This window comes from Lolium perenne, chromosome 6, assembly GCF_019359855.2.
Source record: "Lolium perenne isolate Kyuss_39 chromosome 6, Kyuss_2.0, whole genome shotgun sequence".
Classification (NCBI taxonomy): Eukaryota; Viridiplantae; Streptophyta; class Magnoliopsida; order Poales; family Poaceae; genus Lolium; species Lolium perenne.
Window position 1 is genome coordinate 244529698 of NC_067249.2, and position 24201 is coordinate 244553898.

A 24201-nucleotide genomic window follows, 5' to 3' on the forward strand; every position below is an offset into this window, starting at 1 on the left:
GAGTGTGTTAGTTTGTACTATGTGTTGAATGAATGAATGAATGTGATGTTTGTCATGAAAAGATTGCAAATTTCAAATGTTTTCAAACTTACCCAAAATAAACCATAGAATGTTCCCTCTTATCTCATGACCTTCTATATCTTCAGATGGCCCCTCCCAATCGCACCAACGACGCGATGATGCAACTGTTGCAAACCTTGCTTGCCGACAGGGAGACAGAAAGAGCTGAATGCCAAGCCAACCTCAACGCTTTGCAGAACATTGCCAATCAAGGCCATGGAAATCATGACCACCCTGGATCCAAGCTCAAGAACTTCCAGAACACCAACCCTCCGGTGTTTAGCAAGACCGAGGAACCCCTCGACGCCGACGATTGGCTCCAGACTATGGAGAACAACCTGGAAGTAGCTGGAGTGGAAGCCAACGAGAAAGTCTTGTTTGCAACCCACTATCTCGCTGGACCAGCCCGCGCTTGGTGGACAAGCACCCGTGCCATGAACGGAGGTCAGTTCATGACTTGGGAGGATTTCAAGCTAAAGTTCAGCAAGTACCATGTACCCCCGGGTCTTATCAAAAAGATGAGGGATGAGTTCCGTGAACTGAAACAAGGTCGCATGACGGTGGTAGAATACCACGACAAGTTTCTCACACTGTCGAGGTATGCCCCTGATGAGACCGACACCGTTGAGAAGAGGAAGGAGAGATTCCTGAACGGACTGCATGATGAGATGCAGACTGTCCTCGTCAACATCCCCTTCGCCGACCTCGAAGCCCTTGTGAAAGGATACAGATGTCGCCTAGAGGGGGGGTGAATAGGCGGTTTAAAATTTTTACGAGATGGGCTTAACAAATGCGGAATAAAACTAGCGTTTACTTTGTCAAGCCCAAAGCCTATATACTATGGTTCACCTATGTGCACCAACAACTTATTCTAAGCAAAGGTTCACCTAAGTGCACCAACAACTTATGCTAAGCAATACAAGCAAGAATGTGATAGCAAGATATATATAACTTCAAGCACAATGGCTATCACAAGGTAAAGTGCATAAGTAAAGAGCTCGGGTATAGAGATAACCGAGGCACGCGAGAGACGAAGATTTATCCCGAAGTTCACACTCTTGCGAGTGCTAATCTCCGTTGGAGAGGTGCGGTGGCTTAGTGCTCCCGAACGCCACAAGAGGCTCACCTTGAGGTGTGGTTGCTCGATGCACACCAACGCCACAAAGGCCTCACCCCAAGATGCGGTACTCACACCACACACCGAACGCCACGAAGGCGCCTCACCTAAATCTCCGGTGACCCTCGCCACAAAGGCCTAGGTCACGGTTCCACTAAGGGATTTCCTTCGAGGCGGAAACCGGGCCTTACACAAAGATTGGGGCACACATCCACAACTTAATTGGAGGCTCCCAACAAACCGCCACAAAGGCCTAGAATCCGTCTAGGGTTCCAAGAACCCAAGAGTAACAACCTTCTTGCTTTCACCACCACGAATCACCGTGGAGAACTCAAACCGATGCACCAAATGCAATGGCAAGAACACCACAAAGATGTTCAAGTCCTTCTCTCTCAAATTCCAACAAAGCTACAAAAGCTATTGGGGGAATAAGAGAGGAAGAACAAAGGAATTCACAAAGAACACCAAGATCAAGATCTAGAGAGTTCCACTCACAAAGAGATGGATTTGATTGGTAGAAATGTAGATCTAGATCTCCTCTCTCTTTTCCCTCAAATGGGGGGCAAGAATCATGGAGGGATTGAGAGATAGAGCAAGCTTCTCTAGTTCAACAATGGAGGAGAGAGAGAGTGAGAGAAGCTACAGCCCAAGGAGGAAGAAGGGGGTATTTATACCCCCCAAGAAAATCGAGCCGTTGGGCAAAACCAGGGCCGGATAATCCGGCCTAAGTAAGGGCCGGATTATCCGGCCTCAGGGACAAAACCTGGTCAAAATCCGGCCAAAATTCCGGCCGCTATCCAGAGCTGCTTTTCTTCCGGTCCTTAGCCGATTTCGGGGGGGGGGGGGGGCGGATATTTCCGAAATATCCGGCCCGAATAATCCGGCCCGGATATTTCTGAAAAATCCGGCCTGGCAAAACTGCAGAAACACCAAAACTAAAACGGGCATAACTTTAGCATCCGGACTCCGATTTTGATGATCTTGGGCTTGTTTTGAAGCTAGGAACAAGCTCTACAAGATCATGCAGGAAACCATCATAGTCCAACAAGGGAGGATAGAAACAAATGATGAAAGGTTTGACCTATCTAAAAAAGACATACCGGTAAAACCTCCAATCTCGAAAATGCAACAAGTTGCCCGTGCAAAAACCATTCTTGATGAACTAGAGCTTGTCATGAGAATAAGCACAAGCTCTAAATTATCACATGTATAAGATCCAAATAACAACCAAGAAAGATGATGAATCAAACTCGAAAACGCAACAAGTGATCTATGTGAAATCCGTTTTCGATGAACTAGAGCTTGTCATGAGAATAAGCACAAGCTCTAAAACATCACATGGATAAGGTCCAAATAACAACCAAGAAAGATGATGCAAGGATGCAAAGGTTTGAGCTCTCTCCGAACGATACGATCGAGTTACTCACTCGAGAGCCCTCTTGATAGTACGGCAACTAAACTATAAACCGGTCTCCAACTACACTATGAAACCGGTGAGAAAGAAACCCTATCAAGAGCAAACCTTATACTTGCGCATTCCACTTGAGCTCGATGACGACAATCTTGACCTCAACAAGATGGAATGCCTTTCTTGCTTGTGCTTGCTTGACAAAGTCTTGTGGATTGCTCCCCCATAATCCACCATGGAAGAGCTTCTTCTTCGGCGCATCTTCACATAACCATGAACACCATGTGGATTGCTCCCCCATAATCCACCATGGGAGAGCTTCTTCTTCGGTGCATCTTCACATATCCATGATCACCATATGGATGGCAAGACTCAAGCAAAGGATCTCTTCGAGATGGCTCATCTTGAACTTGCACTTCATTTCTCCATGGAAAGCTTCAAGCTTATGAACTCTTCGAGTTGGCTCATCTTGAACTTGCACTTCATTCTTCATTCTTCATCATATTGATGTCTTGAAGTAACTTGAGGGCTCACTTCATCTTCATTGTCGTCGTGGTGAACGAGCAGATGCCATAGGATGGCTTAGATTGGGGCCGAATGGACGCAAGAGGATTCGGGGGAGGGTTTGCGATCAGGTGGGAAGAGATTCCGGATGGTTTCCTCAAGAACTTGGCCAAGGCCAGAGGTTGAAGAAGAAAGACACAAGGAAGAACTCCCTCTAGATCACCATGTTCATAGATTCACACAAGTTACAGGCTCTGCCTTCCTACATACACACGTACATACTTGCCCGTGAAGATGGGCTGCCCCCTCTCCTTATATAGGGGAGAGGGTGGCTTACACTGCAAGAAACCCTAATGGCATCTTTGACTGGACAAACTACTTTACAGAGTTACTGTACAAAGCTACTTTAACTGGCTACTGTACAAAGCTACTTTAATCATAGATGACACCGGGGCCTTCTTTTATCATAGAAGCTGACGTCCCCCGGCTTCTTTCTCCGTCACCTCTCTCTTTGGCGCCAGGGCTCTGAATAAAGTTACTTGGCTTGGCTCATCCTTGTCTTCTTGCTCTGAAGAGAATCTTTGACCAGTCCTGCCGACAGGCTCTCCTTTCCGGTATCTTTTATACCGGGTCCCGGCATACCCCTTTGGGGATACCGGCTTAGCCTTGCTCTTCCGGATTCCTACTAGGCTTCCGGCAAGAACATTAAACCGGTATCTCGATGGCTCAAACCATCCGGTTTGGCATGCCTTTGGCATACCGGGGGTTATCCCCCCAACATTAGTCCCCGAAGCTGGTATAGCCTGGAGGATTCTATCCTACAGACCATGCCAGGTTTTCATCTTTCTAAGATACCGGTTTAGCCACTCATCCCTTGAGCTTAGTTCCGGCACCTTTACCCTTGTTCCTTTTCTTCTCTTCGCAAGGCTCGTTCCGGCATTTCTTTTTTCCGGCACCACGCGTCTCTGCTCCTTCCTCGGCGAAGTCGAGAATATATCGGGCCCCGCGCCTGTCAGTGACATGCGCACTGTAACTGACGCGCCAGTGCCCGCTGTCACATCGTTTCGACTCCCGCGCACGCATTTAATGCACCGCAGCGGATCCCACTACCTCTTCGGGATCCCGCGTGCGCCTCCGTGTGGCTTCCGTTTTCGCGCGTGTATCCGTTCGCCACGTGGCGGCCCAAGGTGCGAACCGTCGCGGGCCGCGAGGCGAACCGCCGCGGCCCAGCGGTTCGCTGCCCACTTTCTCTCTCTTATATAAGCACAACTGCCCGTTCCCCTTCATCTTCTTCGCATTCTCCTCCTTCGCGCACAGAGCTCCACGCCTCTGCGCCTCCGCCGCTCTCCGTCCGCCGTCGCCCGTTCAAGCTCCGGCGCCCGGCGAACTTACGCCGCCCCTCCGCCGAACTTCGCCGTGCGGAGTTCTTTGGCAGCACCTTCCTCGCGTCCGCCGCATTTGTGCTTCTTCGCGAGCTTTTCCGCTTCGCCATCGACGGAGCTCGCCGGCGACCGCAGAGCCGCTCCACCGCCAGCAAACACTCCCCTCAGCGTCCGCGCCGCTCAAGGTTGGTATCAATTTTGCTTTACTCGCCGTTCGCTTGCTTTCCAGATCTTGAGCCTTTGGTGTTCTTATTTGCTCCTTTTCTTTGGTTTTCTTCTTACTCGTAGATCTTCACACGGGGTTGAAGTTTGGGATTCCTGTTTCTCCGCCCATCCTTGCGATGTCTGACGAGGGATCTTCCTCTGCATCCTCTTCTTCTCTTTCTCTCAAGCGCCGTAGACCTTCTCCCGGTGAATCTACGGCCTCAGATCCAATGGAAACCGATTCCGGCAACCAGCAGGAATCCGGTGACCCCCAAGAGTCCGGCGGCCACCTAGAATCCGGTAGCTTTAGCCAAGCTTCCGGTAGCCAAGAGGCCAGTGGCTCTGGTCAAGCCTCTAGCAGCTCCAGCCAATCTTCCGGCGAGGAGCCTTCCCCAACCACCCGCGGAGCCTGGATGGGCTCCTACGTTACTGAGTTTGAGATCGATTGGCTGTACCGGTCTCGGAGGATTCCGGAAGGAGTTGCCTGCCGGATTCCGGATAACGAGATCGAACCGGATCCGGAAGACGACGAGCATGTTGTTTTTCTCGCTCACTTTGAGCGCGGCTTCGGCCTTCCTGCCTCTACTTTTTTCCGGGATTTCCTGGATTTCTACGGTCTCCAACCTCACCACCTTCCTGGCAACGCCCTTTTCTATCTTTCTTGTTATGCCACCTTCATGGAGGCTTACATCGGCATTCGTCCCACTCGTGAGACGTTTGCCCGTTTCTTCAACCTGCGGATCAACTCCGTCCAGGGCAAGGAGATCCCCAAGCCCAAGCCGCCCGTGCAGTGCGGCTCCTGCATCGTCGGCTCCCGCCAAGGGAGCACTTTTCTCAAGCTTACCGGCCTCGAGTCTTGCCGCACCTGGCAAGGAACTTTCTTTTACGTGAAGAACACCGGCCGCGCTGATCGCATCAATCTTCCTCCATATCAAGCGGGGCCCCCCAGTAGAACCAACTGGAGCTACAACCCAAGGACGGAACACGCCGAAACCAACCGGGTAGTGCGTTTCTTGGCCTCTCTGAAGAAGGAGACCAACATCTGTTCTGACGATATCATCCGGACTTTCATATCGCGCCGGGTGCTTCCTCTGAAGCGCCGCGCACATAGGATGAGCGAGATGTATGGCCCAGGCGATCCTACCAAGATCACAGGCCGCGCTCTCAGCAAGAAAGACGTTGTTCTCAAGGCCAAGCAGATTTGTCAAACTGCTATGCCTTTTGCGTGGGAATGGGGCCTCCTTCCCCTCAGTTTCTCTAACCGTCCGACCCAAGAAGTAAGAGATTGCGCAATTTGGGGTTGTCTTTGCCGGTAAGTTTCTGCTTTTGCTAACCATCTTTTTTACCTTGTTTCAGGCCAGGGACCGCTTCTCTATCCAGGCAGAGCCGCGAGGACCTCTCCGGAAGCGTGCCTTTGACTCCTTCGACCCGGATCCCTACATCTTTTGGAAGGATCTGAAGATGGGGAAGACTCCGGCTGCGCGCCTTGGCCGGGACCCGCCGGAGCCCACCGGAAATCCGGAGGAGCTGGTTGTGCTCGAGGTATTTTCTTTTCCGGCTTCTTATACTTTGCCATTATCGCTTTCTTGCGAATTGCTTCTTAGCCATATCCAACTCACAGATCCACGAGCGCGTGCCGCCCCTGCGCGCCGAGGCCGGCACTGAGTTTGTGGACAAACTCATGGCCCAGGGCCAGAAGAACAAGCAGCCGGCATCTACTGCCGGCTCCAGCCATGCTCCTCCCTCCAAGCGCTTCCGGACGGAGCCCGTGGGGGAGAAAGAAGTGGGCGTGCGCCGCTACGGGCGCAAAGCGATGCCAACCGCTTCCGGGTAATTTCATTTTCCGGCTTGCCTCCTTTTTTTGCTAAGTTCTTTTTCCGGTTGCTTCTTCTCAACCACTTGTCTTTTTTCTTTTTCTCAGCCCCGCTCTCAAGCTTGGCCCAAGGCCATCGGGCTCTGAGGGATCCGCAAGGACCTCAACCCCTCCTCCTCGTTCAAGCCCGGCACCATCTGGTGCCGGCAACACCTCTGCCTCCCTTTCGGGGGGCACAACAAATTCGGGGCGTGCGGCCCCTTCACTGTCAGATCACCGCACGGAGGAGGATCTTTCCTTCCTCCCGGAACACCAAGACACCGGCGCCAGCAACACCGGCGCCGGAGAAGAAGAAGCTGCCGGGCGGGCGGAGCCTTTTGCTCCTCCCGTCCTTGAAAAGACAACTTCCGCGCCGGAATCTTCCGCGCCGGAAGGCTCCAAGACGGGTGACGCTCCTAGCGCTCCCCCTTCTCCACGCACCATCCTCATGCCTCCGCCTGAGGCTCCTCGCGCCCAGCCCTCCAAGGCCGCTCCTGGCGCGCCGCCGGCTAAGACTTCCGGGGCCTCTTCTACCGCGCCGCCGCCCAAGCCCTCCAAGCTCATCAAGGGGAAGGCGACGGCCTCCAGCGCCCCTTCGGGCGGCCAGCAGCCCTTGGTGCTGCACGTCTCCAAGGCTGCCAAAAGCGCCAGCATGAAGGCCACCGGCCTCCTCGGCCGCATTACGGAGTTCCAGCGCCAAGGCCGGGACCTGGGGCACCTCCTGCCGTATGCCCAAAAGTGGAACGCCGCGGACATCACTCCGGCGACCCGCGGCATGGGCAAGGATCGGCTGCCGGCACCTGATCCTGTCGGGGATCGGTGTTCTGAGGAGCACTTCATGCGGCTCCGGGCTGCCGTAAAAGAGCTTGACAGCGCGTGGTACGATTCCACGAACAATCTGACGGTATGTTCTATTAACTTTCAACCTTTGCCGGTTTCTTCGTTTCCGGTTCTGCTTTATCTTTTCCTTAGTTTCATGCCGGTTTCTCTCTTGTCTATCTTCCCAGTCCCCGAGTTTTGTGGTGAGAGCGCAGCTCTTAGCGCAAAACTTAACTTAAGTTTTTAGCGCAAAACCGGCACTGCCAGTCCCCGAGTTTCGGGTTAAACATCTTCTTCTTAACACATAATTTACCTTAGAAATGCGCAAAACCGGCACTGCCAGTCCCCGAGTTTCGGGTTAAGAACTTGGTTCTTAGCACAAAATTTTACCTTATTTCTTCTTTTTCTTGAACAGGTCACCGCTGACACTCGGAAGGCCCTCTTCGAGGAGCTTTTATGGGAGCACCGGGAGCTCGCTGAGGCACATGACAAGTGCCAAGGTAAGTTTTTCGTTTCACCGGCATCTTTGCTACCGGAAACCTCTTTTCCTTGTGATATTTACAATTTCTGTTCAACAGTGATCCCGGAAGCTTCCATCGATGCTCTCAAGGAGCAGCTCGCCACGGCCCAACGTACTATTTTTTCCTTTCTCCTTTGAACTTGGTTTCTTTTCAGTTTACTAGTGTAGCCTTGCTAACACTCATTTTTCCGGTTACAGGGGAGAAGGATGAGCTCAGCCGGCAGCACCAGGAGGAGCTAAACGCCCTCAAGACCAGCTACCAGGAGCTCAAGTCTCAGTTGATTCAGCTGGGGCTTGACCACGCCAAGGCCCTCAAGGCCGCTGAAGTGACCGCAGCGGCCAAGTTGGACGAGGCTCTGGAGAATGCCTGCAATGCCACTGTGGTGTTGCGGGCAGAGCTGGAGGAGATGACCAAGGCCCGGAAGGGTGCCGAGGAGAAGGCCGCGCGGCTGGAGGAGGGGCACAAGGAGTGCGATCAGCTGATCCTGCAGACCGACACACTTGCCCTCCGTAAGTTGTTTTCTTTTACCCTTTGACTACTGCATACGAGCCTTTTTTCCTTCGACCCCATTTTTGTTTCCGCTATCTTTCCGTCCGGTCTCTCTTCTTCCGGATTCTTTTCTCTCCGGTCTCTTTTTCTTCCGGTCTCTTTTTCTTCCGGTCTCTTTTTCTTCCGGACTCTTTTCCTTCCGGACTCTTTTCCTTAAGCTTTTTCTTTCTTTGCACAGGCCTCTTTCCGGACTCGCAGAGGTATGCCGTCAAGAAGGTCGACGCGCAGCGCAAGGACAAAGGCCAAGCGGATCTTACCGTGCCATGGACGCCCAAGGACCATCTGGTCGCGCTTAACGCGCGGGTGTCCCATATGCGCTGCATAGACCGCAATCTTTCGGACATCCCTGATGTAGCTACCCAGCTATACAGGACTTTATGGCCTGGCGAGGAGGTGCCGGACACCTTCTCCCTCATCAACGACCGTCTGAAAGGTGCCGGCAGGAGGATCCGCGAGTGGCAGTGCTCTGCTGCCCGCGCTGGAGCGGACTCCGCCCTTCGCGTCGCCTGCTCCTGGTACCCGGAGCTCAATCTGGACGCCCTTACTGGCGTGCGCGAAGGCGCAGAAACGGATCTGGACCCGATCCTCTCCGCCAAGCGGCAGGATCGCGCGTACCGCATCGCGGAGTATGCCGACATGCGCACCTTCATTCCTCCCCCTCCTGGCGTCACGGATTATCTCGACGAGGAGGAGGGTGAAGCCGAAGAAGAGGTCCTGGGCGATGCTGGTGCCGGCGATGCTCCTCCGGAAGCCCCTGCTGCATGATGATTTCCTTTGAAGTGTTCGCTCATTTTATCTGTTGGTCCTGTTGCTTTAAGACAATATCTGTTAAATTCTGCCCCGGAATGCCGGGGCTTATGATGTAAAACTTAAGTTTGCCTGTGGTTGTGCTACAACATTTCCTGCCGGTAAGTTATACCGGTAGCTAAGTACTTATGAGTTTGCCTTAGCATATTTTGCTTTTGGTTCCGCTTTTATCCTGCACTGCAAAGATTTCTCAATTGCTTCCGCATCCAATTTGATGCATACTTGGTTCTTTTGCCTTGGCTCTGCCTGCCTTCTCTGGGCGTTCTTTGGCGTATGAGCACAAGGTTCTTTCACCAAACAAGCATCTTCTTGAACTTAGAAATAACTTTGAAATTTTGCAAAAAACCGGTTTAACCGGGGTTAATTAAATTTTTCAGATTGTTCTTTCCTGCTCTCCCTTTTCGCAGTTCATGTGCTTATCCCCTACCGGTTTATCTTGCTTGCCATGAAGCCGGTTTGCGGACAGCAGCAGAGTCGAAGACTCCGGTAGGATTTAGCACACTACTAAACCGGAAAGAAAAAACATTCAATAAGCAACCGGTAAACTGAAAAAATAGACAAGTTACATGCAACTTAAGTTGGGGTAGTCCCCGAGATTCACTCAAGGTTCCGGCATCTTTTATTCATAGCATATAAGGTACAAAAAGGAACTTCTTACACCACCACTTCAAGAGTAGAAAGGACGCAACAGAGCTACGTTCCATGGACGCTTGCTCTCCTCGCCGGACCTGTCCGCCTTTCCTTTCTTCCATTCCTGTGCATCTATCAAGTAGTATGCATCATTGTGAAGCACCTTGCTTACAATGAAGGGACCTTCCCACGGTGGCAAAAGCTTATGCCGGCCTTCAGTGCGCTGCACTGTGCGAAGTACAAGATCTCCTTCCCGGAAAACTCTTGGGTTAACCTTCCGGTTATGATAGCGTCTTAGGTTTTGCTGGTAAATGGCTGTTCTTGCCAAAGCCAGCTCTCTTGCTTCTTCTAGCAAGTCCACATCGTTTTCTCTGGCCTCTTTGACCTCTTGCTCAGTATAGAGCTGTACCCTTGGTGAATCATGGATGATATCGGTTGGTATCACCGCTTCTGCTCCATAAACCATGAAGAAGGGAGTGTATCCGGTAGACCGGTTTGGAGTTGTTCTTATACTCCACAGTACTGATGGTAGCTCATCGAGCCAACATCCCGGTGACTTTTCCACCGCATCAATGAGTCTGGGCTTGATACCGGAAAGCACCAAGGCATTCATTCTTTCTACTTGGCCATTGCCCTGTGGATGTGCCACTGAGCACAAATCCAACCGGATGTTCTTTTCTTCACAGAACCTTTTGAACTCACCTTGAGCAAAGTTGGTTCCGTTATCAGTGATGATGCTGTGCGGGTATCCATATCGCAAAATGACATCTTTCAAGAATTTCACAGCTGTATGCCCATCACACTTTGCGATAGGTTTTACTTCCAGCCACTTGGTGAACTTATCCACCATGACCAAGATGTGAGTCATGCTGCTTCTTGCAGTTTTGAATGGTCCAACCATGTCAAGGCACCAAACAGCGAATGGCCATGTTAGCGGTATTGTCTTTAAACCGGATGCTGGGGTATGGTTTTGCTTGGCGTACCTCTGGCAGCCGTTGCATTTTCTTACCAAATCCTCAGCGTCCTCCAAAGCAGTGGGCCAATAGAACCCATGCCGGAATACTTTTGCTACCAAAGCCCTTGATGAAGCATGATGCCCACATTCTCCTTGGTGAATTTCCTCAAGCATTTCTTTTCCTTCCTCCGGTTCCACACATCTTTGAAGGACACCGGTAACGCTTCTTTTATACACCTCACCATTGATGAACGTGTAAGCTTTGGACCTTCTTTGTATCCTCCTTGATTCATTTTCGTCAGCCGGCAAGGTGCCGCTGATCAGGAATTCCTTAATAGGTTTAACCCATGATGGTATTTCTCGAACCAAAAACACCGGTGCATCTATCTCCATGCTATCTACCAGCATCGTTTCTTCCGGTATGGGTACAGCAGTCCCCGAGCCTACCAGAGCAGTCCCCGAGCTTGCCGGAGCAGTCCCCGAGCTTGCCGGAGCAGTCCCCGGGTTCCCTTCATCGATATCCATGGGTACTACGTGTGACTCTGGTACAAAAATTGATTCTGATTCCGGGCTTGGCTTGATCGATGGCACTCTTAGATGAGCCAAAGCTATTCCGGGAGGAATTTTTTGCCTAGATGAGCCCAGCTTGGACAAAGCATCCGCGGCCTCATTTTCTGCTCGCGGCACATGGTGAAACTCACATCCCTCGAAGAACCCGGCAATCTTTTGCACGTGAAACCGGTACGAGGCCATGTTGGCGTCTTTTGCATCCCAATCTCCTGAGCACTGCTGTACCACAAGGTCTGAATCGCCATAGCAAATGATCCGGTGTGCACCGATTTCTTTTGCGACCTTAAGCCCATGGATCAAAGCTTCATATTCAGCGACATTGTTCGATGCCCTGAAATGTACTTGCAAAACATACCGGAGGTGGTCTCCTTTTGGTGAAGTAAGCACCACACCGGCACCTAGACCTTCCTTGAGCTTAGATCCATCAAAGTGCATCTTCCAGTATTCTATCCTCTGATCTGGCGGTTTGTATTGCATCTCCGCCCAATCAACAAGGAAATCAGCCAAAGCTTGTGATTTTATGGCATCTCTTCTTTCATATACCGGCACGTACGGTGATATCTGGATCGCCCATTTTGCAATCCGGCCGCTGGCATCTTTGTTGCACATGATGTCGGAAATTGGTGCTTCACTCACCACCTTCATGGGGTGTTCCTCAAAGTAGTGCTTGAGTTTTGTGGCGGCCATGTACACGCCATAAGTCATTTTCTGGAAGTGAGGGTAGTTTTGTTTTGAGAGGGAGAGCACCTCGCTCAAGTAGTATACCGGCCTCTGGACGGTTTTTTCTTCCTCTTCTCTTTCAACCACAACCACTACACTCACAACCCGGTTTGTTGCTGCTATGTATAACAGCATAGGCTCCCTTTCTAGAGGTGAAGCCAGTATGGGTGCTGTGGCTAGCATCGTTTTTAGCTCTTTAAACGCTGCGTCTGCCTGAGGGGTCCAGACGAACGTGTCAGATTTCTTCATAAGAGCATAGAGTGGCAGAGCTTTTTCTCCCAACCTGCTTACAAACCGGCTCAGCGATGCCAAGCTTCCGGTAAACTTTTGCACATCTTTTAACTCTCGAGGGATAGCCATTCTTTCTATCGCCCGGATCTTTACCGGATTAACCTCTATGCCCCGGCTTGAAACCAGGAAACCGAGCAGCTTGCCGGCGGGGACACCAAAGGTACATTTTGCCGGATTGAGTTTCATCCGGAACCGCCTTAGGTTATCGAATGTTTGCCGGATGTCATCGATTAAAGTGTTTTTTACCTTAGTTTTTATCACGATGTCATCCACATAGACTTGCACATTTTTTCCAATTTGATCAAACAAGCATTTTTGCATACAATGGTACGTTGCACCAGCGTTGCGCAACCCAAAAGGCATAGTGACATAGCAATAAGCCCCGTGCGGGGTAATGAACGCAGTTTTTATTTGATCTTCCTTTTTTAAGGGAATTTGGTGGAAACCGGAATAGGCATCCAGGAAGGACAACAACTCACACCCAGCAGTTGAATCAATCACTTGATCGATTCGTGGCAAAGGAAAAGGATCTCTTGGGCAAGCCTTGTTCAGGTTGGTGTAGTCGATGCACATGCGCCACACCTTCGGAGCTTTTGCCTCCAGGTTCTCATCCTTCTTCTTTTCAACCATTACCGGATTGGCCAGCCACTCTGTGTGTGTGACCTCCACAATGAACCCGGCAACAAGCAGCTTGGTTACTTCTTCTCCTATGATCTTTCTTCTGTCTTCAGCGAACCGACGCAGTGGTTGCCGCACCGGCTTGGCATCTTTCCGGACGTTTAGAGAGTGCTCAGCCAGCTCCCTCGGAACACCTACCAAATCATCAGTTGACCAGGCAAAGATATTCCGATTCTCACGGAGGAAGCTGACGAGCGCGCTTTCCTATGCTTGATCAAGGCCGGCGCCGATACGAACGGTGCGCTCTGGGTAAGCCGGATCCAGCACAATGTTCTTTGTTTCATTGGTTGGCTTGAATGCCGGTGTGCCCATGTTTTCACTCATTGCCGCCAAACTCATTTGTGAGGATTGAGCCAGCGCAACAGCTGTCTGCATTCTTTTCTTTTCCTCCGCGATCACCAGCGATTCTGCTAGGTTTGATCCGGCAGATGCAGTTTCCAGTGAGATCTTATAGTTTCCCACCACAGTCAATGGCCCACGAGGTGCCGGCATCTTCATCTTGAGGTAAGCCGTATGAGTGGTGGCCATGAAAGCAGCCAACGCCGGTCTCCCCAGCAATGCATGGTAGGGACTGTCCAGATCCACCACCTCAAACTCCAGATTTTCCACCCGGCAATTGTCACGTCCTCCAAATGCCACGTCCACCCGAACTTTTCCTATCGGGGCACAGGACAAGCCAGGGACGATCCCATGGAACGTTGTGCGCGTTGGCTGAAGCATGTTTTCTGTTATGCCCAGCGTTTGCATGGTGTGCTTGTACATGATGTTGATGCTACTGCCATTGTCTATCAGCACCTTGCTGAACTTCACTCGAGTTTGCGGCCCTTTCATGATCGGGTCCACAACAAGAGCATATCCACCCGGATTCGGCATGATCTTTGGGTGATCCTTGGATGACCAGGTAATTTCCTGATTGGACCACATCATGTACTTGGGAACTGCCGGCATCACAAAGCATTGACCTCCATGGAGCGCCGGTGTACACTTTGCCGGTCTGTTGGCTCGATGACAAAGACAACACAGCACGGATGCGGATCTTCGTAAACATTCCGGCCTAAAGGTGCCGGTGGAGGTGGCTGGTTATCATTTTGCTCCACCCGGTTAACTTGCTGGTACTGCTGCCGGTTTGGCTGCACCGGTAAGGCGTTTGCCCCGGTAAGTGGTGGTGGTGGCGGTAGCTGTTGTTGCTGCCGCGGCATGTCTTGCGGTGGCCGCGCATCTTTCACTGTTCCTTTTTGCATCAAGTACTTGGTCCAGGTACAATCCTTCGTCGAGATGGTTTGACGGATGTGCCGGATGCGCCCAGTGCCCCCGGCAAGGTTGATCCAAGGCAGCGTCCATGGTGTATTTCGCGGGTTCGTGACAGTTCTTCTTCCCGGACCCAGGGTTTCTTTTCCACCCATTGTTTCTTAGGACCCGCCCATGGCTGCGATCCGGTTTTTGCCTCTGGCTGTCGCTGGCCTCAAAGTTTTCTGCACAGCAGCAACTTGCTGCGGACCGTACCTTCGATCCGGAAAATCTTCCCTTCTTTTGTTATTCCGGTTGTCCGGTGTTGTTCGTGGCGCAGCTGTTCCGGCTCCGGTTGCCTTTGCCGGTTGCGTTGGGTCTCCCAACGCATAGCTATCCGCCACACGTATCATCTCGCTAACGTTGTCGGCATGTTGCGCAGCAACATTTGCCACAACGGTGAACCTCTTCTCGCATCCACTGCTAAACCAAGCAATGGCTTGTGCCTCGATCACCCCCTCACAGGAGTTCCTTGTGGTGTTCCACCGGGCTAGATAATCCCGGTCTGTTTCGTTCGGGCGCTGCACGCACAGAGCAAGTTGCTGCGGCCTGTTTGGCCTCTGATAGGTGCTGCTGAAATTGCTCACAAAGGCCTCCTCAAAATCCAGCCAGCCATTTATGCTTCCTGCCGGCAAGTTGTTTAGCCAGATTCTTGCCGGTCCAACCAAAAACGATGGTATGATCCTCACGGCCCAACGCCGGTTTCCTCCTCCTGCTACGGTTCCTCCACCGCCTGCAACGTATACCGCGGTCACGTAATCCGCGAGCCAATCTTCCGGCTTCGTGGTGCCGTCATACGTCTTTGTGTCACGGGGCAACATAAAGTTGCGAACTGGTGGTTTTTCTTTCATGATCCTTGGGCCAAAACACTTTGGACCTGGAGGACCTTCCTCCTCGATCATTTCTGACAAGTATACTCTATCCAGACGGTGCCTCGCATCCCGTTCCGGTAAGTATCTCTCTCCCAGGCGTTCTCCCAATGGGTTCCGGTATGCTGCCGGTTTCGTGGAATCGGCTTCATCGTGACATTCCGGTACCGCGGCCCTTGCCTGCCGATACCTTGGGGGATCTATTTCCTCCTCCTCGTACGCTGCCCTTGCAGCTCGATAGTTTTGCCCGGTCTCATATCTACCGGCATGATTGTTTCCGGCATAGCCTCGGCATAGCCCCGCTGCGCCCCTTGGCTTTTTCTACCGGCATCGTGTTGCCCGGCTTGTTGCTTTCCGGCAAGAACCGGATCGTACACAGTCATCTGCTGCGCATTCACTTCTCTTTCTCTCCTTCTATCCGGATGGGGGGACGAAGCCTGCCCATGGGATTTGCTACCGGCATTCTTCGTTGAACGCGCGGATTTTGAGGCCGCTGCCTTGTTCAGCTTAGCCAGCTGCTCAGCATTTTGCTGCTCAATGGTTTCCAGCAGCTCTCTAACACGCTCTTGCTGCCTTACCAAAGCCTCCCCGGAAAGCGACTCGCACAGCTCTACAGCGGCCTTAGCAGCTTTTATAGTTTTATCCGGGCTGCTATACTTAGGCTTTTCCACGATGCTAACAGATGCAGAGGCGCTCTTGCCGGTAAGAATCTCTTTGCGCAAATCTTGATCTAGGTTGCGAGCTTTTAGCCGGTTTTCCGGCATCCTAGCAGCATGCGCGCTAACAGAAGCAAAGCCATGGGCAGCGTTATACTCACGTACGGTTAGGTTCAGCTCGCGCTGCGCCCTGACGATGTCCTTGCCGCTCTCCAGCATCTTCTGGCGCTGCGCCTCCAGCTCCGCCTGAGCCGCTGCCGGATCGATGTTCTGCGCGATGGGGGTGGCGAGGACGTTCATCGCCGCCTGGAGCGGTGTCTCCGGTGGCGCGGATGATGCTCGCGATGCGCCGCGCTCCAGCGGTGGCTTAGCCGCACGGGTCGAAACCGCGCGACCGGCACCTTCAGCCGCAACCTCCTTTCCTGCACCAGCCACACCGGTCATCATTACCTCGACGCTGCCGGCGGCGCGGCCAGCACAGAGCCATCTTGGCGGGTCCGGTGCCACCAGCACCGGCGAGAGGCGCTGGCGCACGGGGACGGTGCCGAAGTAGACGCGATGGCTGCCGAACTCGATGATGCGGCCGTTCTTGGGGAAGACGCCGCCGTTGGCGAAGCAGCCCGCGTTGTCGTTGATGAAGTCCATGGCGTAGATGCTCTGCACCAACGCGGACACCGTACGCTCGCCGGAGATCTCGAGAACGCCCGCCCGAATGTGAACTCCATCAAGCGCCACTTCATGCCCCACGGTGGGCGCCAACTGTCGTCGTGGTGAACGAGCAGATGCCATAGGATGGCTTAGATTGGGGCCGAATGGACGCAAGAGGATTCGGGGGAGGGTTTGCGATCAGGTGGGAAGAGATTCCGGATGGTTTCCTCAAGAACTTGGCCAAGGCCAGAGGTTGAAGAAGAAAGACACAAGGAAGAACTCCCTCTAGATCACCATGTTCATAGATTCACACAAGTTCTGTGCTCGCCTTCCTACATACACACGTACATACTTGCCCGTGAAGATGGGCTGCCCCCTCTCCTTATATAGGGGAGAGGGTGGCTTACACTGCAAGAAACCCTAATGGCATCTTTGACTGGACAAACTACTTTACAGAGTTACTGTACAAAGCTACTTTAGCAGCTCTTGTACAAAGCTACTTTAATCATAGATGACACCGGGGCCTTCTTTTATCATAGAAGCTGACGTCCCCCGGCTTCTTTCTCCGTCACCTCTCTCTTTGGCGCCAGGGCTCTGAATAAAGTTACTTGGCTTGGCTCATCCTTGTCTTCTTGCTCTGAAGAGAATCTTTGACCAGTCCTGCCGACAGGCTCTCCTTTCCGGTATCTTTTATACCGGGTCCCGGCATACCCCTTTGGGGATACCGGCTTAGCCTTGCTCTTCCGGATTCCTACTAGGCTTCCGGCAAGAACATTAAACCGGTATCTCGATGGCTCAAACCATCCGGTTTGGCATGCCTTTGGCATACCGGGGGTTATCCCCCCAACATTCATCTTCAAGACATACTTGACACTTGATATCCTTCATCAATTTCTTCTTATTGCAACCTTGAAGCCAACAAATGGTTCAAGAATTGCCTATGGACAACTCCTACAAATATAACTCAATGCAAACATTAGTCCATAGGGATTGTCATTAATTACCAAAACCACACATGGGGGCTCCATGCACTTTCAATCTCCCCCATTTTGGTAATTGATGACAATCTCTTCGAGAGGGTTTATATAAGGAATTTAAGTAACAAATAAGTTGAATATATAGAGCAAACTCCCCCATAATATATGCATGTGTGAATGATCTTGACTTTCATTGCATATATTGGCATTCAAAGCCTAGTGGAGTTTCCTCTAAATATTCAACTATGCAAAGCAACAAGATGCAATGCAATAAAGGCACATGCTTAAGCACAAAGCAAAGACATAACCAAATTCCCTTAAACCCTCCAAACTTCTCCCCCATTGGCACCAATTGCCAAAATGGGTGAAAAATTTAGAAGGCCAATATAGTGAGAGTTCCTCCATAGCGTGTGCATTTCTCATAATTTGAGTCGAATCAAATGCACATATCCAATGACGAATATTCGGAAGGAATCACACTATAGATAGGATCAAAGATTGCAAAAAGATAACAAAGTCAAGAAGCTTCAACAAATGAAGCAAGCAACCAAATGAACCACTAGGAAGATACCAAAAGAAAGATAGATATTATGATAATATCAAGAAGATTGCTCTAAATAATATGAGGAAGCTCCCCAAGGTTTGTGCACAAAACTAGACAATTTGCATTGGAGTATAAAGTGCACAAACATGGAATCATCACTCCCATAATATCATTTCAATAACAAAAGATACCAAGTGAATCAAACTCTAATGATCGCCACAAGATAGTGTTCTAAATCAAATGAGGAAGCTCCCCAAGGTACATGCATAAAATAAAATGTTCCATTTGAATACAATATGCATAACATGGAATCCTCACTCCCTCATTTAAAACACAAACATTTGTAATAGATCATAGATAGAAAAGTAAGCTAAACACTTGCAACAAACAAATAGTTGAGCAACAAGTAAGAGGCACCATAATAAAAAGGCTCAACCAAGAGGATATGTGAAAGGCATGATAAAGCATATTATAAGACTATTACAAGGATGAGCAAAAAGCATCATCATAGTCTTCAATGAATTATATTGCTTAGCATGACCAATCAACACGCAATAAATAAATAAGATATCAAAATGAGATGTATCATCTCTTATGTGTATAAGTTTCTCTAAGTGGGAAATATCACAAAGATATTTATCCACAAAGAAACATGCACACACACAACAGATACGCAAGAAAAATAGTATGATATCCAAGACGAAGTCATGCAATATACCAATAAGAATTTTTTGCTTAATAGCATGGCCAAAGGCTCAATTTTATCTTATTGTACATTCATGAACTACAACCACAAACAACTAAAATACATCACAAATATCAACAAGGGATAGAAGATAGTTGGGATGCATTTGAGAAAGGGAACAAGTATCACAAACGAGGATACCAAAAGAAGTAACTAAATTTGCACTTTCATCTATATTGCACATGTGAGAGCCTTGAGGAATTGATATGCAATAAAATTGCTAGATAGGCATAGTTGGGATGGATGAATCATGAACATGATTTAAAATACTTCCCAACAAATGCACTCATCTCAAATTACTCACATTCACAATAAAGAGGTTTCATTAAGACTTTTGCAAGAAGCACAACATTTGCAAATCAAGAGATTCATGCCAAGATGCAACCATAAGGTTGGATACAAGAAAAGTATGCATGAGAAGATACTTGTTACCAAGATAGCATTGGTGTGGATGTAGTAGATATGTGTTCGTTGACCATCCTAGCTTGGCTCAAGTTACCATTGAGTCACCACTTCTTTCCAAGAGCGAGACAAGCATCCAATGCATATCCATTGTACCTAACACAAAGGTAAGTACAAAATGGTCCCCAAACTAATTGGGTCCGAAGTAGTTAGACACACTACAACATATAGGACAAACTCCACAATTCTATGTGCATATAGATATGAAATTGAATTTCATGCACATCTTAGCCAAATTAGGATTTGATGGAGTTTACCCTATATATTGGATCAATGAAAGTGACACATGCCATAAGATATACATATATTAAATATGCATTCACAAAACTTTCAAGGACCAAAGGAAGATACAATTTGGACAAAACACCAAATAAATCAAGAGACAATGGTTGCCCAAATTATATCAAAGAATCAAATCAACACAAGATTGACTCCAAAGACTTATCTCATTATAAGAAGCTAATTAAACCTAAACACAAAGGAATGAGATAACCAACTCCCAAGAGAGCAAGGTTCTAACAAATAAACCAAACCCTCGAATTTTTTTATGATGGCACAAAGTACCAAAAAGAAAATTTTATGTCTCCCAAAACCAAATTTTTGATAAAGATCAAGAGATGTTAAGCATTCTAATAAATATAGAAGAGCTCCCCCAAGATTGGTGCATTATCTAGGATTTTTTATATGAATACAAAATGCACAAAACTAGGATCATCACGCTACCTATATCTTCTAACAATGCTAAGAAAGTTTGAATAGACAACTTAGATCCATAAGATGCAAGGAAGACACATGGGAGTCAAAGCACAACAAATTCATGTCAATAAATAAGGCAATATAAATACAAGAGCCAATGTAGATATGATCAATAAATATCTACCTCATAATTGATTACCAATTGTCCTAGGACAAGAGGTATTAGGAAATATTTCCCGGTGGTAGTTTGTAAGTATACATAAGATCATATTTACAACGAACAAAGCATATGGTAAAAGATAAGAGTTAACCATCATGCAAAGAGTTTCTTGATAGCTTCATTTAGTCATACCAACATGCAAGGCAATTAATAGTATTCATACCAACATGTGAAGCAATTAATAGTATTCATACCAACATGCAAAGCAATTAATAGTATGACTTGAAGCACATGGTTTTCCAAAAATGTATTGAGGGACACGTTGTGAAAAACCATGCCAAGAAAAATTTTCACAAATAAGATCCACAAAGATATTAGCAATGAAGCCATTTAAGAAAATTGGAGCTTGTTTGAGCAAACATGCCACATAGGAGAGAGATAATTTACGGTATCAATTCTATGTGACACAACCTCAAATGTTCACATTTTCTAGGCTTGTAATATGCACAAAGCTTATTACTCTCCCATAATGTGATAAGGAATTTATTTTCACAAGAGGCAAATCAGATCCAAGTAGAGATATTAATGGACATTAGAATTTGAATTTCTCATGAAGATGACATACCACATAGCGACTAGATAATCTCGCAATATCAATTCTAAGTGATATTCCTCATGTACACACATTGTTTAGGATCATGAAATTCCCAAAGGAATATCACTCCCCCAAAATGGGATTGTCCATTAATCGCTCATAAGAGCCATATAAGATACAACAAGATGCAAAGAGGCTCCAACACAAACACAAATACATGGTGTGCAACCCAACATGCATAGACTTGATTTCTCAAGCAAAACTATTAGGAAGCACAACATATACAAACACATGTTAGGAACAAAACTAACACATGCAAAGGGGCGAGTAACTTTCAATATAAATGAGTTGAGAACATGTTACCGCAAGGAGGAACATTGGATATATGATAGTAGCAAGATAATCAAAAGACTTGGCTTGATATAATATAAATGATGAATATCCCTTAATTCTTCATGATGTAGCCAAGTCTCCAATGCCCTCCAACAAGCACCTATTGATCAAGTTTTGGATTGTTGGTCCCCAACTAAGTTGGGTCCTAAGAGGTTAGTCACAATAGGCTTGGCAACCCAAATGGTTCTTTTCTTGACACCACTTTGAGCACCAACATATTTGGCGAACACATTGCCACCCTCATCCTTACGAAGAGAATAAACATCATCAATGGAGATAGAGTTGGATGAGGTACCAATAGTGCAAGAAGAGGATATGTGGCCCTTCTCACGGCATATGTAGCAAGTTCTTTTCTTCTCCTTCTTCTCACTAGATTTCTCCATAATGGGAGCATTGGCTTGATTCTTCTTGGGAAGTGGCATTTCTTCAACTTGAGGTTGAATATGAGTTTGAGCTTGAGGCCGCTTCCCTTTCTGCTTCTTCTTCAAAGGGCAAGATCTAACATGATGCCCTTCAATTTTGCACTTGAAGCAAACAATCTTGGCCGGGTCTTTGACTTGTAATTGGCCCTTCTTAATCTTGTTGTTCTTGGACTTGTTCTTGTTGTTGGAGTTGAATCCAAGTCCACTCTTGTCATTGGGGGATTGTTGCACACTTAACATCTTGTCAAGTTTGCATTTCCCTTCATGACCCTTTACCAAGTCGTTCTTCAAAGAAGAGACTTGTGCCTTGAGCTCTTTGATTTCCTCTACATGGTTAGTAACAACACAAGTACTAGAGGAAGTAGAACCTTCATTGTTAGAGCAACAAGGCAAGGAAGATGATTCATCACAAGATTTAGCAATAATATGAGTGGATGAATTACTAGGACTAGCACATGGCAATATAGCATTTTGGGTAGTAGTGCTAGTATCCACATGAGGCTCACAAGGTGTTGCCTTAGATATTATAGCCTCATGAGCTAACTTTAGCCTATCATGAGAGGCTAGAAGATCCTCATGGGAGCTAGAAAGCTTTCCATGATTTTCTTCCAATTTCCCATAATTGCTAGTTAGCAATTTAAGTTGAGCCCTTAGCTCAACTTTCTCCTTCAAGATAGATGCTTCACAAGAAGTAGAGTTAGTAGCACAAGCATCATTATTAATAGCAATGGGAGAAGGCAAGTTGTCATGCTCTTTTAGATAAGAAGCTTTAATTTGCTCATGCGATTCGGTGAGTTTGGTGAGCGCACTCTCAATAACCCTTGAGCCCTTTTTGAGTTGCTCAAAATCCTCAAGGAGTTTAGCATTAACAAACACAAGCTTATCATTTTTTAGCTTTAGTTCATTTGCCACCTCAAGAGCTTTATCATGGGTTTCCTTTTCTCTAGACAATTCTAGAGCAAAGGTTTCCTCAAGAGCTTCCTTGGTGGTTTGTTCTTCTTCAAGTTCATCCTTTAGAGATGCCACATCATTGGCGTACTCACGTTCAAGAGCACCCATTTTATCAATGGTGTTCTCATGCATCCAAATAAGTTTTTGGCTCTCAATAGCGGTAGTCAAGATTTCAAAGAAGTGAGTGCTAGCAATTTTATCTTTGCAAAGAACCTTGAATACACTCTTACCCTTATCGCGTAGAGAGACAACCCAATCCTCTTCTTCATATTCATCCTCATCCTTATCACCACGAGACATATTAGGTTCCATGGTAGGAGGTACCGTGGAACCCTTGGCCATAAGGCATACATGAGGACCGTGAGATAAAGATGATGAGATACTTGAGGCTCTTTTCAAGATCTTGTCTTGACCAATAGAATCTTTGGTTTCCTCTACATTGTTAGACACACAACAACTAGAGGAAATAGAAGCATTTTTATCATGGCCACAAGATAATGCAAGCATATCATCATTAGATTTATTCAAGCAACTTACACATGATATGCAAGGACTATCAACACAGGCATGTAAATCATTTCTAGTGCTAGATGTGTTTGAGTCCGTAGATGAAGCATTGCAATGAGATAGAGATGAAGAATCATCAATAGTAAGCTCAATATCAACATTGCAATTTTCATCACCACTCACCATATCATTACCTTGTCTCTTGACACACTTTGGTGAAGTGGATGAAGATGAGAACTCATCACGGCCGGAAGTGGAAGCAATACAATCATCCTCAATAATATTGGACACATCATATTTGTCTTGAAGCTTTGTCCATAATTCATGAGAGCTCCCAAAAGGCATGATTGACGAAGTAACTACATTGCTCACAACAATGGAAAACACATGAGAAGCAAGAGCATCGAGACAAGAGTTTTTCTCCTCCTCAAGAGATAAATTTTGAGGATCCTTAGGTGAAGAAAAACCCATGCCAAGATATCGCTCCATGTCCGGGGACATTCCCCGTAAGATTTTAAGCACATAAATTTTCCATAGATCATAATTTGTGCCATCAAATATAAACAAGTTATTGTGTGCTAATACCCTAACCGACATCTTTACTCTCAAGGCGGTGAAGCCTAAGAAAGAGAGACCTTGCTCTGATACCAATTGAAAGGATACGGATGTCGCCTAGAGGGGGGGGGGGTGAATAGGCGGTTTAAAACTTTTACGAGATGGGCTTAACAAATGCGGAATAAAACTAGCGTTTACTTTGTCAAGACCAAAGCCTATATACTATGGTTCACCTATGTGCACCAACAACTTATTCTAAGCAAAGGTTCACCTAAGTGCACCAACAACTTATGCTAAGCAATACAAGCAAGCATGTGATAGCAAGATATATATAACTTCAAGCACGATGGCTATCACAAGGTAAAGTGCATAAGTAAAGAGCTCGGGTATAGAGATAACCGAGTCACGCGGGAGACGAAGATTTATCCCGAAGTTCACACTCTTGCAAGTGCTAATCTCCGTTGGAGAGGTGCGGTGGCTTAGTGCTCCCGAACGCCACAAGAGGCTCACCTTGAGGTGTGGTTGCTCGATGCACACCAACGCCACAAAGGCCTCACCCCAAGATGCGGTACTCACACCACACACCGAACGCCACGAAGGCGCCTCACCTAAATCTCCGGTGACCCTCGCCACAAAGGCCTAGGTCACGGTTCCACTAAGGGATTTC

General features: G+C 48.1%; 1 protein-coding gene across 2 annotated transcripts; it reads left to right on the top strand.

Moving 5' to 3' along the window:
• The first annotated feature begins 6051 nt into the window (after nucleotides 1-6051).
• On the top strand, nucleotides 6052-10074 carry LOC139832931 (uncharacterized). 2 transcript variants are annotated; one of them, XM_071822944.1, is made up of 6 exons: nucleotides 6052-6217; nucleotides 6297-7431; nucleotides 7762-7846; nucleotides 7925-7978; nucleotides 8065-8376; nucleotides 8595-10074. In XM_071822944.1, the coding sequence occupies exons 2-6, from the start codon at nucleotides 6976-6978 to the stop codon at nucleotides 9179-9181; spliced, it is 1494 nt and encodes a 497-aa protein (XP_071679045.1). In that variant the 5' UTR covers nucleotides 6052-6217; nucleotides 6297-6975; the 3' UTR covers nucleotides 9182-10074. The 2 variants fall into 2 exon arrangements, with proteins under 2 accessions (XP_071679045.1, XP_071679044.1); XM_071822943.1 differs by having other exon boundaries at nucleotides 6052-7431.
• Nucleotides 10075-24201: the final 14127 nt, after the last annotated feature.